At 37.3% G+C, this 13,123-nt stretch overlaps 1 protein-coding gene across 1 annotated transcript; it reads left to right on the forward strand.

Moving 5' to 3' along the window:
* The first annotated feature begins 5,066 nt into the window (after nucleotides 1-5,066).
* Nucleotides 5,067-11,878, forward strand: LOC104216716 (PH, RCC1 and FYVE domains-containing protein 1-like). The gene is made up of 7 exons (XM_009766835.2): nucleotides 5,067-5,286; nucleotides 6,841-6,927; nucleotides 7,640-7,729; nucleotides 7,839-7,925; nucleotides 8,044-8,235; nucleotides 8,344-10,416; nucleotides 11,777-11,878. The coding sequence occupies exons 1-7, from the start codon at nucleotides 5,236-5,238 to the stop codon at nucleotides 11,792-11,794; spliced, it is 2,598 nt and encodes an 865-aa protein (XP_009765137.1). The 5' UTR covers nucleotides 5,067-5,235; the 3' UTR covers nucleotides 11,795-11,878.
* The last annotated feature ends 1,245 nt before the right edge of the window (nucleotides 11,879-13,123 follow it).

The raw sequence follows: 13,123 nt of genomic DNA on the forward strand, positions 1-13,123 counted from the left end.
CAGTTGCTGGCAGAAACGGAGTTGGTGAATAAAGAGATGAAGCTAATGGCGTTGAAGGATGAGAAGTGGCTGCGGCAAGCGTAGTGCAGGTTGTTGGTTGCTCATCAACTGAAGATGGTAGGGACCCGGTACTAAGCCCCATGGTACAAGGCACGACGATTGGGATTCAGAAATGGGAGTTGGCATTCTCCACCATATCATACTCCTCTAGAGTGCCGAGGCATCGTCCTTAGTTGGTGTAACTAACTCAATAGATTGAGCATTTTGTTGAGCTAAGGAAGGTCATCATCTTTTAAGTAAAGAAGCCCCCTTCTCGCTGGCTTCTCCTTCATCGTTGATCACCATGGTGTCTATGGCCGGCTCGGGTGCAGGCTCATCACCACAACTTTCGGAGATGACTCAGGTGAGGCACTCCTTTCCTTTTTATTTTTTCCCCCAGCCGCGGAGAAACGTCTTCATTTTGGTTGCTTGTTCTCTAGCTGGAGACTTTGAGAAGAAGCACTTGCACCAGAAGCAGACCCGGATACACCTGTTCGTGTAAAAGCCTCATGAAGCAGCCTCGCCACGTTAGGAAGATTAGCCAAAACGTCCTACTTGGGGACGACAACTGAGCCCTGGGGTAGGCTTGAATTCAATAGGAGAGAAAAGTTAATCAAATTCCTTATATGAAAAGTAAAAACAAGATGAGTTCAATTTACCATAATTTTTTGCCTTCCACCTGTATTTAAGGGCCAGCTCTTTCTATGTGCAGGTCTCGGGCGTAGTAACATCTAAAATTTTCTGGAGCCACTGATCCAAACCTTCAACCCTAGGTGGTACCTTCCGAGTTACTGAAATAAGTGAAAGAAGAAGGGTCAATAACGATATGAGATGATCTTTAATAGAAGAAAAGACAAATGGTGAACTTACGAGTGTGGTTCCGTAATTCAGGAAAGGATGAAGTAGTGGACGGAATGATGTCACTGGTGGCAGCTACAACGGACCGTTCCAGCCACCCACAATCGTTGTCATCATCCATGCTGGGTAGTAGAGCACGGTGGTCATGCTTGTTGAAATTTGTCATTCCCCCACGGAAAATCATGGGGGAATAAAGATTCATTAATCGAGTTAGGGTTAACTCCTCTTTCGTCTCATGGCACAGACGCCGAAGACAAGTGATTGTCCTCCACACAGAAGGACTTACTTGTACCAGGCATACCTGGTAGCGGATGCAGAACTCCATTATGACGGAGTCAAGCTCTCTACTCAAAGAGAACAACCCCAAAGTGAAGAGGTACGTATAAAAATACGTAAAACCCTTCTTGGGTAAGGCTATCCATTCTGCCAGATCAGGAGCGATAATATCTAAATCTTTACAATGGAAGTCTTCCTTCACAGCAGAAATACTGGAAGGACGGATGGAAGAAGGGTATACACTAATGGCCCACGTACAAGGGTGAGCGGAAGAATACTTCTCTTCAAAGTCCTTAGTTGTGACAAGACTCTTTGAGATGATGGTGCTCACCGTAGGAGGAGAAGAATCATTAGCTTTACCTTTGTTCTTTGAAGAACTAGGGTCTTTAGAAGAAGAAGAAATTTTTATCAGAAAGTAATGGAGAGTTTCTCTAAAGATGAAGGCTAAATAAAAAATGAAGACAAAGTGCGATTTGAGTAAAGAGAGTTTGCAGAATTAGGAAGTGTAAATAAAATAGTTTGATGCGTATAAGTAAAGGAGTAGACGACTAAAATCGTGGCCATAATTACCTCGATGATCGGCAAAAGTGATGCTAAATCATGGGGTGTCACATGTTTGGGGCAGTAAATACGGAGAGACGTGCGTCTAATCAACCGTCAGAAACTTTTTAAAGGTGGTCAGAGAATTTTCTGCCAAAAATTGTATCTCTACCAACATTCCGGTGACACAAAGTTATGCCACCTGAAAGCAGGGAGACTATTTGTATGGAGTAAAATATGTTCATATTTAATGATCGCATGAACAAGTGACACGTGGAGCCGAAGGTAGAAGATAATTGAACTCGGAGGTAATGATCTTGTTTGTCATCGGAGAGAATGATATTCATAAAGACAAAACAAATGCCTGACATCCGGTAGCATTTAATGAAGAATATTCTACAACATTAAGTGCATGATCCGTTATAGAGAATATAGCATTCACTGCCCACTGTTACACATTCTTTAATGGCCATCATAATTGTCATTTAAGAGGGGCTTGATCCTAGAACCTTGTTTCTTAGGTGTAGCTATAAATAGTGAGCTCTACCATCATTATAAGACACACAAATTTTCTGGTAAACATACACTATATTCTATTAAAATCTCAAATAAGATTTTACTTTCTTGCTTATTTATACTATTCTTATTGCCTCCGATAGCTTTGTGCCCAGGACTAAGATATATGCCGTTTATTTCAATTTCAAGTCTAAGTCTTATATTTTTATCTAATTTATCTATTATTTTTGGAACAAATCAATTCACTTGTCTATAAAGCATGTATAAATTTAACTGTACTATTTTACGGGTAAATAACACTGTTTGTGGATAAATTTTTATTCCTGCACAATGAACTCAAATGAGGTTGGTATCGTTGAGGTTGTATTATGTTAATTCCCTTTTGGAGTAAATAAGCCATATCTTTTTTTTCCTTCCCAAACCATCTTTCGATTTGTTTATGTTACTCTTGCACATGTATCATAGTAACGTTTTAGGACATTTGCATCTATACCCATTTTTTGTGTCACGTTTTAACTTTTTCCGCTTTGCAAAAAAAATTGCAAGCGTACCCGCTTTTTCGCATAACTTCAGCATACGGGCCTGAAGTAGCAAAGACAATCACGAAAAACTTAAACATTCTATTAGTCGGGCCTGATGTTCAGCCCCAGAGTTGAAGTTTTTGTTTTGTAACTGTCGAACTTCAGCTCTAGAGCTGAAGTTTTTGTTTGTAACTGGCGAACTTCATCTCCAGAGCTGAAGTTTTTGTTTGTAAGCTTCAGCTCTAGAGCTGAAGTTTTTGTTTTATAACTGTCGAACTTCAGCTCTAGAGTTGAAGTTTTCGTTTGTAACTGGCAAGTTTTTGTTTGTAAGCTTCAGCTCTAGAGCTGAAGTTTTTGTTTTGTAACTGCCGAACTTCAGCTCTAGAGCTGAAGTTTTTGTTTGTAAGCTTCAGTTCTAGAGTTGAAGTTTTTGTTTTATAACTGGGAAACTTCAGCTCTAGAGCTGAAGTTTTTGTCTTTGTAACTGGGGAACTTCAGTTATAGAGCTGAAGTTTTTGTTTGTTTATAATTTCATTTGCCACACCATCTTGACCAAATTGAAAGAAAATTAATTAGAGACAGCAGGAGAACACTGCACCACAAACTTGCAAACTGTGTTAGATTCTTTACTTTGCATAGGATCCACGAAACACTGTAAATATCCTCAGAGAAATTAGAGAATCAGATTCAATCCATTCATTCATTCACTTTTTTGTCCTTATACAGAACTGTACGATTATTTGCCTGAGTAGTTTCATGACTTTTACTGCTGCTACTTACCAGATTATGTAATTACGAGTAGTAATTAATCAAACAAATCACCAAGTCAGTTGTGTGTGTGTGTGTCTATATATATATGCATGTCACGTGATAGGAAGTGACGAAGAAAGCAAATTGGTTGTTTCAGATGTATAGGTTGGCATGAAAATTTATAGGACTCACAGGAGAAATAAGAAGAATCAGATAGGGATGAACCTTACTTCTGGAAAAAGAAAAGATAAAACTTTGAGGAGGAGAAGGAGGAGGAGAAAAGGGGCTGAAGTTGTTTAAAAAGTGGGTACAAGTTAAAAGTTTAAGAAAAAATGAATATAGGTTAAATGGAGGCGACCAAATAGGACGTCCCGTGCAATTTTTACCAATGTTTTCTATATAGTTTTAATTTTATTGAGTGTCCGCAAATAGACAAGCAAATGTCCTTCTAACCTTATCTTTTTTTCCTTTTCTTATTTCATGATTTTATGAACACGTTTATCTCTTTATTGTTTGTCGAAAATAATATTGTTATCTTCACAAAGGTTGAGTAAGATCTGTATACATTATACCCTCCCCAGATCATACTTGATGAGATTATATTGAATATATTGTTGTTGTTATTTTTCTCTTAATTGAACCAAAAAGAGAGGAGAAGTTTAAAAGAAAAAGAATAAAAAAGGAAGGCAATGTTAACCATTTCTAGGTAGAAAGGAAATCTGAATCAATTGAACTTAATCTGTGGAAGTGAATGGATTGGTCATGATTTTGAGTTTTAAATGTTTTATTATCACTACTATTTTGTTGATTGTCCCATCAAGTTAACTATGTAAAACAATATTGAATATCCAATCATGATCATGACCGCTCAATCTCTTCAGTATTCAAATATAAAGTTTTAATTTCTTCTTAATTCACTTCCTCGTTACTCCTTATGTTTTTATAAGTTATGTGACAAAATTACTATTTATGGAGTCAAAAACCTTTTTCTTCGATCATATTTTCTTGTTAATATTTTAAGTTATTGACTATTATAACTTAAGTACTTTTTAATAGTTGCGCAATATGTACTTTAACTGTTATTTTCTAAAAATTAAAGAATCTAAATTCAAATTCACATCTAAAATTAAGTACGTTTGCCCTCCCAAATCTTGCCACATAAAGTAGAACATGAGAGTATTTGTTTTTATATTGTTGGACAAAAAAAAAAGTAAATTCTTTAGCTCTTAAAATAATAAAAAGATCTTGAATCTTTTCTGTCAAGAAAAAGTAAAAAGGAAAGACAGTTCTACAGTGCCACTTGGTAATTAATGGAGTTAAAAGGAAATAGTCTTTTCATGATTTGAAAAAAAAAAGAAAAAAGAATTTGAGAAAAAACTCATAAAAATTAACAAATATGGAAAGAACATATCATGGGTAACTGTGATTATACTTCTTAAAATAAATTATTAAAATGCATGTATTTATGGAAATTTATTACTGTAGTCTGCACAAGTGCGCTACCAGTAGTACAATTCTCACACTCTGCACGATCCCCAAGTGAAGAAGAGTCATAATGTAAGAGTAGAATCAATAGCCAAGAAAAAGAAAAGGACCATATATACATATATGTGTGTGTCTTTAATTCTTCATTTTGAAAAAAATAATCTCTCTGACAACAACAGTAAAGGACTAAGCTTTGTAAATTCTTGTGAAATTCCTCTGTTCTTTAATTTGCATGTGATTCTTTAAGAAAATGGGTGACGAGCACTTGGCCATTCTCCCTTGTGATAGAGCTGTTGAACAGGTTTTCAACTTAGTCTCTTCACCCAAATGAGTTTTTCTTTTCTCAGTTTTACACAATTTTCTTCTTTGCTTATAATTTCTATTCCTGCATTTATGGATGGTCTGTTAAGTTGTTGTTTGGTGTGTCTATGTGTGTTTCATGGCTTGAGGAATGGAAGATAAAAGCCAATAGCTTTTTCCTTGGACCACATGGGAAGTTTAGTTTTATCAATGTAAACTAAGAAGGAAAAATGAAGAACTTAAAGACCACTTATAATTAATGACAAGTGATATATTTGTTGATTTCTTTAGCATATGCTTTTTAACGGTTTCTGCTTACGTTACCGATGAATTGTCTGTTCTTGTTTTATTTCCGGCTCAAGCCGAGGGGTCTATCGGAAACGGCCTCAAGTCTGCGTACACAGTACTCTCCCCGTACCTTATTTTGTGGGATTTTACTAGGTTGTTGTTGTTGTTGTTATTGTTGTTCTTTAGCATATGCTATTACTTTTTTCTTCAAACTTTTCTATTGCATTGGATCAGAGAAGGGGGAAGGGGAAAAAGATAAAGTGAGAACTGATACAAGACTCCCACCGATACCACTGGACTATAAGCACTGAGTGGTTTTAATTTATATTATTTCACTTTGTTTTCTGGTTCTTATTTATTGGTATGTGTATGCCAACTTACCTTGGGGCACAAATGGAATGGAACGGAATGGATATTGAGGATTCATGTAGATGACTTAAACTTGTTCGGAATTGAAACGAAATAGTAGTAGTTGTTATGGTATATGTTCCTCCTTCTAACACGCCGATTTTGTCCTCACTCTCTTTCGGGAAGACTGCTTATTCCAAAATTTGAGCTTAGCAATACATATATTATGCCTTCTACTGATTACCTTAGACTATTTTTCGCCATTTTATAGCACAGACACTGGTATAGAGGGTTGGTGTACCATACTGCAACGACAAATCCTTTCTGAGAGTTATGGCGAAGGGTTCCAATATATTATGTTTGAATTCCTGTGCCATTGAAGGAAAAATCACAAACTTCATGTTATAATTAAACATCTTGGTTGGCTGTGCAGAACAGGATTGCAGTGTCCAAATTCAGAAATGTAGTAAAGATTTTACCTGTTGTAGGCCCTTAGTTCCTTTTGCCTAAATTTTGATCTTTTCTATGTCTACTTCAATCTCATGTTTGTGTTTACGTTCTTCTTTTTTGATCCTGGTTGTAACTTGAGAGTATTTGAGAATCAATTCTTTTTCTTTTCAGTTCCAATATCGTTAAAAATTTTACTAGCTATAAATTAGCTCACCATTTCAGCGTGCTTTGCTGATTGCCTCATCAGTTTTCCGTCTATCTTCTTGTTCAAACTGCTAGAAGCTCTCTCAGATTCTAAGGAAGATTTTTGAAAAATAATATCTTGCAAATTATAAAAGCAATTGCATTTTTCTTGTGGCATGTTTTGTTGGGGTTATGCTTCTGGTGGTATGATCTTTCAGCTAACAGAAGTATTGTTATGTTTACTTTTTCTTTTCCTATTTTTACTTGACCTTCAAACATTGTCCAGGCAATAACTGCACTGAAGAAGGGCGCACATCTATTGATGTATGGTAGAAGAGGGAAGCCCAAATTTTGCCCTATGAAGTTATCCACGGTAAAGCATTTCATTGAACATGTCTCGTGCTTTTCAACCCTTAAGGAAATTCTCAAAATAAGTAGTGTCATATTTGGAATATGTATCCGTAGAAATAATTGAAAAACTTGGCATTCTCATTGGGAAAATAAAGATACAATCAATGTTCTTGGCGTTTGCCTGTGCGCAGTCCAATTGTATCATCTAATTTCTAGCTCCAAATTAGTTCTCTAACATGGAAGCTGGTACATCCTGTCTGTGTTATTCCTGTCTCTGTTCTATAAGCAGTCTTAACAAATTTAACCTCTTTTTATGAGATTTAACCTTTTCTTTCTCTTCTTTATCTCCCGTTGTTCAGCTAAAGCATAGACTTATTGTGGAGTCTGAATAACTGTGAAACCTCCCGGAAAGGGGAAATTCATAATAAAGTTAATCTGGAAATTTGAGCTTATTCAGTTTTCAAACATGAAGGTTTCTAATGATAGTTATTTGTTTATTACCAATTTACCATCGATCAACCTGAGGTTTTTAAAATTAGCACATGAATACAAAATCAAGCCCCTTTTCAGAAGAAATATTTCAAATCGTTTCTGATCTTTATTTTTTATTTAAGAAATGGTTTCGCTTGCTTGTGGACGGAAGCAGTGAAAGTGGAAATTCTATACCTGTTTTCCCTGATCCTGAATAATATTTTATATGTCCTAAATAATCTTTCCTTTTTCTTTGTCGACAGGACGAAAAGTTTTTGATTTGGTACTCAGGTGAGAAGGAAAACCAACTGAGGTTAAGTGCAGTCACAGATATCATCCGTGGCCAAAACACTGTAAGTAGTGAAGCGTCTTACTTGTAAACTGAACATTCTAATCAAGATCATTAGTTAACATTATATGATTTCCTTCCAGTTGATAAGAATGTCTCATTTTCTTAACTAGGTAATTCAACATAAACAACTTCAGACTGATATGGAAAGTCAGTGCATTTCTTTAATATATGGAAATGACGATCACACTCTTGATCTGGTAAGTTATTCAGTAGTCTCAAAGTTAATTGAAGGATACCGTACATGGACGTATGTTGTATAGTTCTTTTATTCATCTGAGCGAGGTTTGTGGCTCTGGTTTCTCCATTTTTGTACAGATCTGCAAGGATGAAATGCAGGCCGAGACGTGGCTTCTAGGATTGAAAGCTGTAATATCTAGAAGTCAGCATGGATTGGTGGACGATATGAAAAGCGAAAGAAAAACTCAAAGTTGCATCCGTAGTCCAGTAGGTTATATGCGGAGGAAACATAATCTTGGACTTTCTGTGAAGAAAACCAGATCTTCTCAGGTTCTTGTTGTCCTTCATTTTATTAAGTTCTCAGTGCTTTACCTTGTTATTAAGCAATACTTTGTTCTGTGCAATCTTCTACTATTTTGATATTAACTATTTGTACAGGTTAGCAGCTTATCAGGGAGTCCCACTCAATCATTTTCAGAGAACTATTCGTCTGATGGGTTATCATGGTCCTCCCACATCTTTTTGCCATCAAGTCTATCAAGTGTGCACAATGAAATGGATAATGTTATCACAAATTCATTGTCTTTGGAATCAGACTATCTAAGCCAGAAAAGAGCATCTTGTGATGGCACTGATATCCACAATGATATGCTTACTCCATCGGTTCCATCCACTCATGAGTCAAGACTACTAGGAAAACATGTTTTAAGGGATGTTTTTATTTGGGGAGAAGAAGCCGAAGGAGGATGCTTGGGGGATGGTGAGGTAAAGTCGGATGCTTTATTACCCAAACTTCTTGAGTCCACTTTGATGCTTGATGTACAAACAATATCAATAGGGAGGAGTCATGCTGCCGTAGTCACCAAACAAGGTGAAGTGTTTTGCTGGGGTGAAGGAAAGAATGGAAGACTTGGACATAAACTTGATATGGACACTGCATGCCCAAAAATCGTCGACTCCCTTAACGGAGTTCACGTAAAATCTGTCAGTTGCGGTGAATACCATACATGTGCCTTGACAACATCTGGTCAACTCTATACATGGGGTGACAATTTTATTGCTGATTTAGTTGGTGCAGAAAAGATGAAGAGGAGCTATTGGCTTCCAAACAGAGTTTGTGGTTCTTTGGATGGTGTGAAAATATCTTACGTTGCTTGTGGGGAATGGCACACAGGAATCGTGTCAACATCTGGACAATTGTTTACTTATGGAGATGGAACTTTTGGTGTTCTTGGTCATGGGAATCTCCAAAGCGTGGCTCGCCCAAAAGAAGTTGAGTCCCTTAGAGGTCTGTGGGTGAAATCAGTTGCATGTGGACCATGGCATACATCTGCAGTAGTGGAAATCTCTGTTCATTACCTTAAATTCAATAATTCAGGCGGGAAGCTTTTTACATGGGGTGATGGGGATAAAGGAAGACTTGGTCACTCTGAAGATAAGAGAAAGCTTTTACCAACATGTGTAGCTAAACTTGTGGATCATGATTTCATTCAAGTTGCCTGTGCAAACACCTTAACCATTGGGTTGTCTACCGAAGGAAAGGTTTACACAATGGGAAGTTCGGTGCACGGGCAGCTGGGTAATCCAAAAGCCAAAGATAAATCAGTAGTGATGGTGCAAGGGAAACTTAAAGACGAGATTGTTACAGAGATCTCCTCGGGATCATATCATGTTGCTGTGCTTGCATCTAAGGGAAATGTCTACACATGGGGTAAAGGTTCAAACGGACAGTTGGGATTAGGTGATACGGAAGATAGAAACTGCCCGACTTTAGTTGAGGCTCTAAGAGACAGGCAAGTGGAACATATTGCTTGTGGATCAAATTCTACAGCAGCGATATGTTTGCATAAATCTATATCAAGTAGTGATCAATCAGTTTGCAGAGGATGTGGCACCACTTTTGGGATTACAAGGAAGAAGCAAAATTGTTATAATTGTGGTCTTTTATTTTGTCGTGCATGCTGCAGCAAGAAAACCACAAATGCATCTTTGGCACCAGACAAAATTAAAGCTTCTCGTGTATGTGGTCCATGTTTCTGCCAACTGCAAAGGGTAAACAGACCACCCAATACGCCAAAGCATAGCCCGAGATCGCTATTGATAAATCAGAAGGCATCCATTAATGTCAAGGAAGAGGTGGAAGAGTCAAATAGTATATCCAGACGAATGATGTCAACCAGAAAATATTTTAGCGAGAACAGTCAATGCTGTGACCGGAGGGCTGTAAACAATCTAGGGGAAAGTACACAGTGCCTAGATCCCATTGAATCTTTGTTGGATTGTTTTCCAAGATGGGGACCAATTCCTTGTTCTGAAATCTTTAGAAGAGGAAGTGGACACACGAGAACTCAAAATCTTCGTGTGAGAAATTCACGGGTTTCAGCTTCCCCAAGTCATTCGAAGGTTCCTCCAGAACCAAAAGTTGTGTGTTCAACTGCGCTAACTATGGAGGAAAAAATGTCAGAATCAGATAATTTGCTTCTTGAAGAACTTTCCAAGATAAGAACTCAGGTACATTTCCTAATATCTGGTTTTCTTTAATCATAATTCTACTGCTTATACCTCCCTAAGGCTACCTTAATTGATAATACTTCAATGTCTTGTTTATGAGTTTGCCTGTGCCAATTGTGTATTTGCCTAGAAACAATTCAACACGTTGCAAATAAAAAGTGACCATTACTTGAGGTCAGTGTAAGACTTTAAAACTTTGACAACTCAATGCCGTGTGACACCATGTAGCCATGGGTGTTGTTCGATTTTAAGATGTTGAAATGATCTGTCTTGAAAGGTGATACGATAGATAACATATTTATTCCGCGTCATTTGCGAGATAAACAAACATCCAAGGTCTTAAGCTGACCAAAAGTTGTGGCAATGTATGCTATGCCTGCTTTGCTGATTTCCTTGATCGTTAGTTTGTAACACTTGGCCAAATATCTCCTTCTCTGTAATCCTCTCCACTATAAAGAAAAAGGAGGAAGAATTACATAGCCTTACAAGTTACAACTCCAGATTCTTATATCACTGAGAATTGGCTGTTTAGTCTATTAAACTCCTGTAACATATCATTAGTTGTATTGGGTCTCTAAACTAAAAGCAGTATGGTTATAAAATAGCATTAGTTGTAAAAATGCAGAAACACAGCTAGAAATCTGATTGAGATGCTCCCCTTCTCGGAAGGGAGATCACTTTTTCAACAAGTTTATTTCCGCAAACGAAGTATTTCCTAAGGATGTCTTAATACGTATAATCTTGTTTCCTTTACTAGAGTTCATGACCGCGGAGAGAAAAATAGCCAACCACACTATAGTATGTACCTACTACATACTAGGCAAACATAATTAAGTGGACAACTACGTGAAACTGGAGGAGATTGAGAAAAGGTTACTAAGAAGGATACTATAATGTTGTATGCAAGATTGTATTTCATCTGATCCATTTTGGAATAGAACGTGGGGATATGCTACTAATAATTGATAGACTGATGCATACTGATAGGACTTTGTTCTTAGTATGTTATCCCTTCACATATATGTTTCATTTTCCCCCGTTCTTTAAAAGGAAAAAAAAAAGGAGAAAAAGAAATACTCGTCAGTTCCAGAAACAGGATGATGCCTCTTAAGCAAAGTATAAGTTTCTTATATATATATATATTTTTTTTGTTGCGTATAGCTCAAATTAGTAAACACTCAACTGGCTGACTGTAAAAATCTTCAACTCATGATTTCAAGATTAGCTTTTGACACATGTAACACTCCCGTTTTATCCTTAATGTCAACATAATACTCTTTCGTAGATTCATCTAAATGTGTATCTTAGTATCAGCTCAGAATACAATGCCTTTAGCTTGTTTTGATTATTCCTGTTGCAGAAAATGTCAGCTCTTTAAGCTACAAGAGAAACTAACCATCAGGTTGTTGTCGATGTGGACAATAGCAAAGTTGATAGCCTATTGAATTCTCCGCTTGTATTTTCGAACAAGTTAAGATCTTTATATAACAAAAAACACTATGCTGATGAATGGGTGGAACAGTACCAGCCTGGGGTCGACGTCACATTGACAATATTGCCAAGTGGGAAAAAGGGACTCAAGCGAGTCAGGTTCAGGTAAATTTATATCCAATATTTAGAAACTTTTTTAGACATACATCATTCCGCTGCATACTTTACATTTCTAATGCTTACTTGGGTTGCATTATGCAGTAGGGAAAAGTTTACGACGAAGGAAGCAAAGAAGTGGTGGGAAGAGAACCAGCTATACGTCTACCAAAAATATGATGTTGAGGGATACAGGAATGACAAAGAATTAGAAGTTTCCTTTTTCTTCTAAATGTAAGTGTTAGCGGAAACGTAAAAGAAAGAATACAAGATTTAACGTGGTTCGGATCAAAATAATCCTACGTCCACCAGAGAACAGTTGCCTTTTTAATATTAACAAAGGAAGGGGAGAGTTCCCAATTACACTTAAGAGAATTTCTCTCTTAACTCTCTACTCACTACAATGTGTTGTATTATTTTTGGGATGGTTTCTACAAATGAAGGAGTGCATCTATTTATAGAGGTAAAGACCTCCTCTTGATGTCATTGGTGACATCAAACTACCTCCTCTTGATGTCATGGGTGACATCAAAGGAGGAAGCTTCCTCCTAGCATCCACACCAACTCTTTCCACCAACTCTTCCAATTGGCATGCCATTGTTGACTAAACATAAACCAACACCTTCAATCTCCACCTTGGTTTGCGTTTCGAGCGTGCGTGTGAACAACTCTGGCCAAAACTTCTAAGCTTACTGGGCAACCCCGTTGTAAGAAACAAGAAGAATCAAACCATTGTTGAACATACCACCTCCACCTAACAACTGTTCTCTTCGGAGTTGCATCAGTTGATGCACACCCCCGCCAAGTCCTTGCAGTGTGCAAACTTAGCGAGTGGGACTATCTTGGTCAACATATCTGCAGCATTATCGTCTGTGATAACCTTCACGACCTTGATAGTTCCCTCTTCAACAACATCTCGAATAAAATGAAATCTGACATCAATGTGTTTAGTGCGCTCATGAAATCTCTGATTTTTCATTAGATGAATAGCACTCTGACTATCACATCTAAGAGTTGATTCCAGCTGAACCAAACTCAATTCCGCTACTAAACTTTTCAACCAGATAGCTTCCTTTACCGCCTCCGCTGCTGCCATGTATTCTGCTTCTGTCGTAGACAA

This window comes from Nicotiana sylvestris, chromosome 2 (genome assembly GCF_000393655.2).
Source record: "Nicotiana sylvestris chromosome 2, ASM39365v2, whole genome shotgun sequence".
In the NCBI taxonomy this organism is placed as follows: Eukaryota; Viridiplantae; Streptophyta; class Magnoliopsida; order Solanales; family Solanaceae; genus Nicotiana; species Nicotiana sylvestris.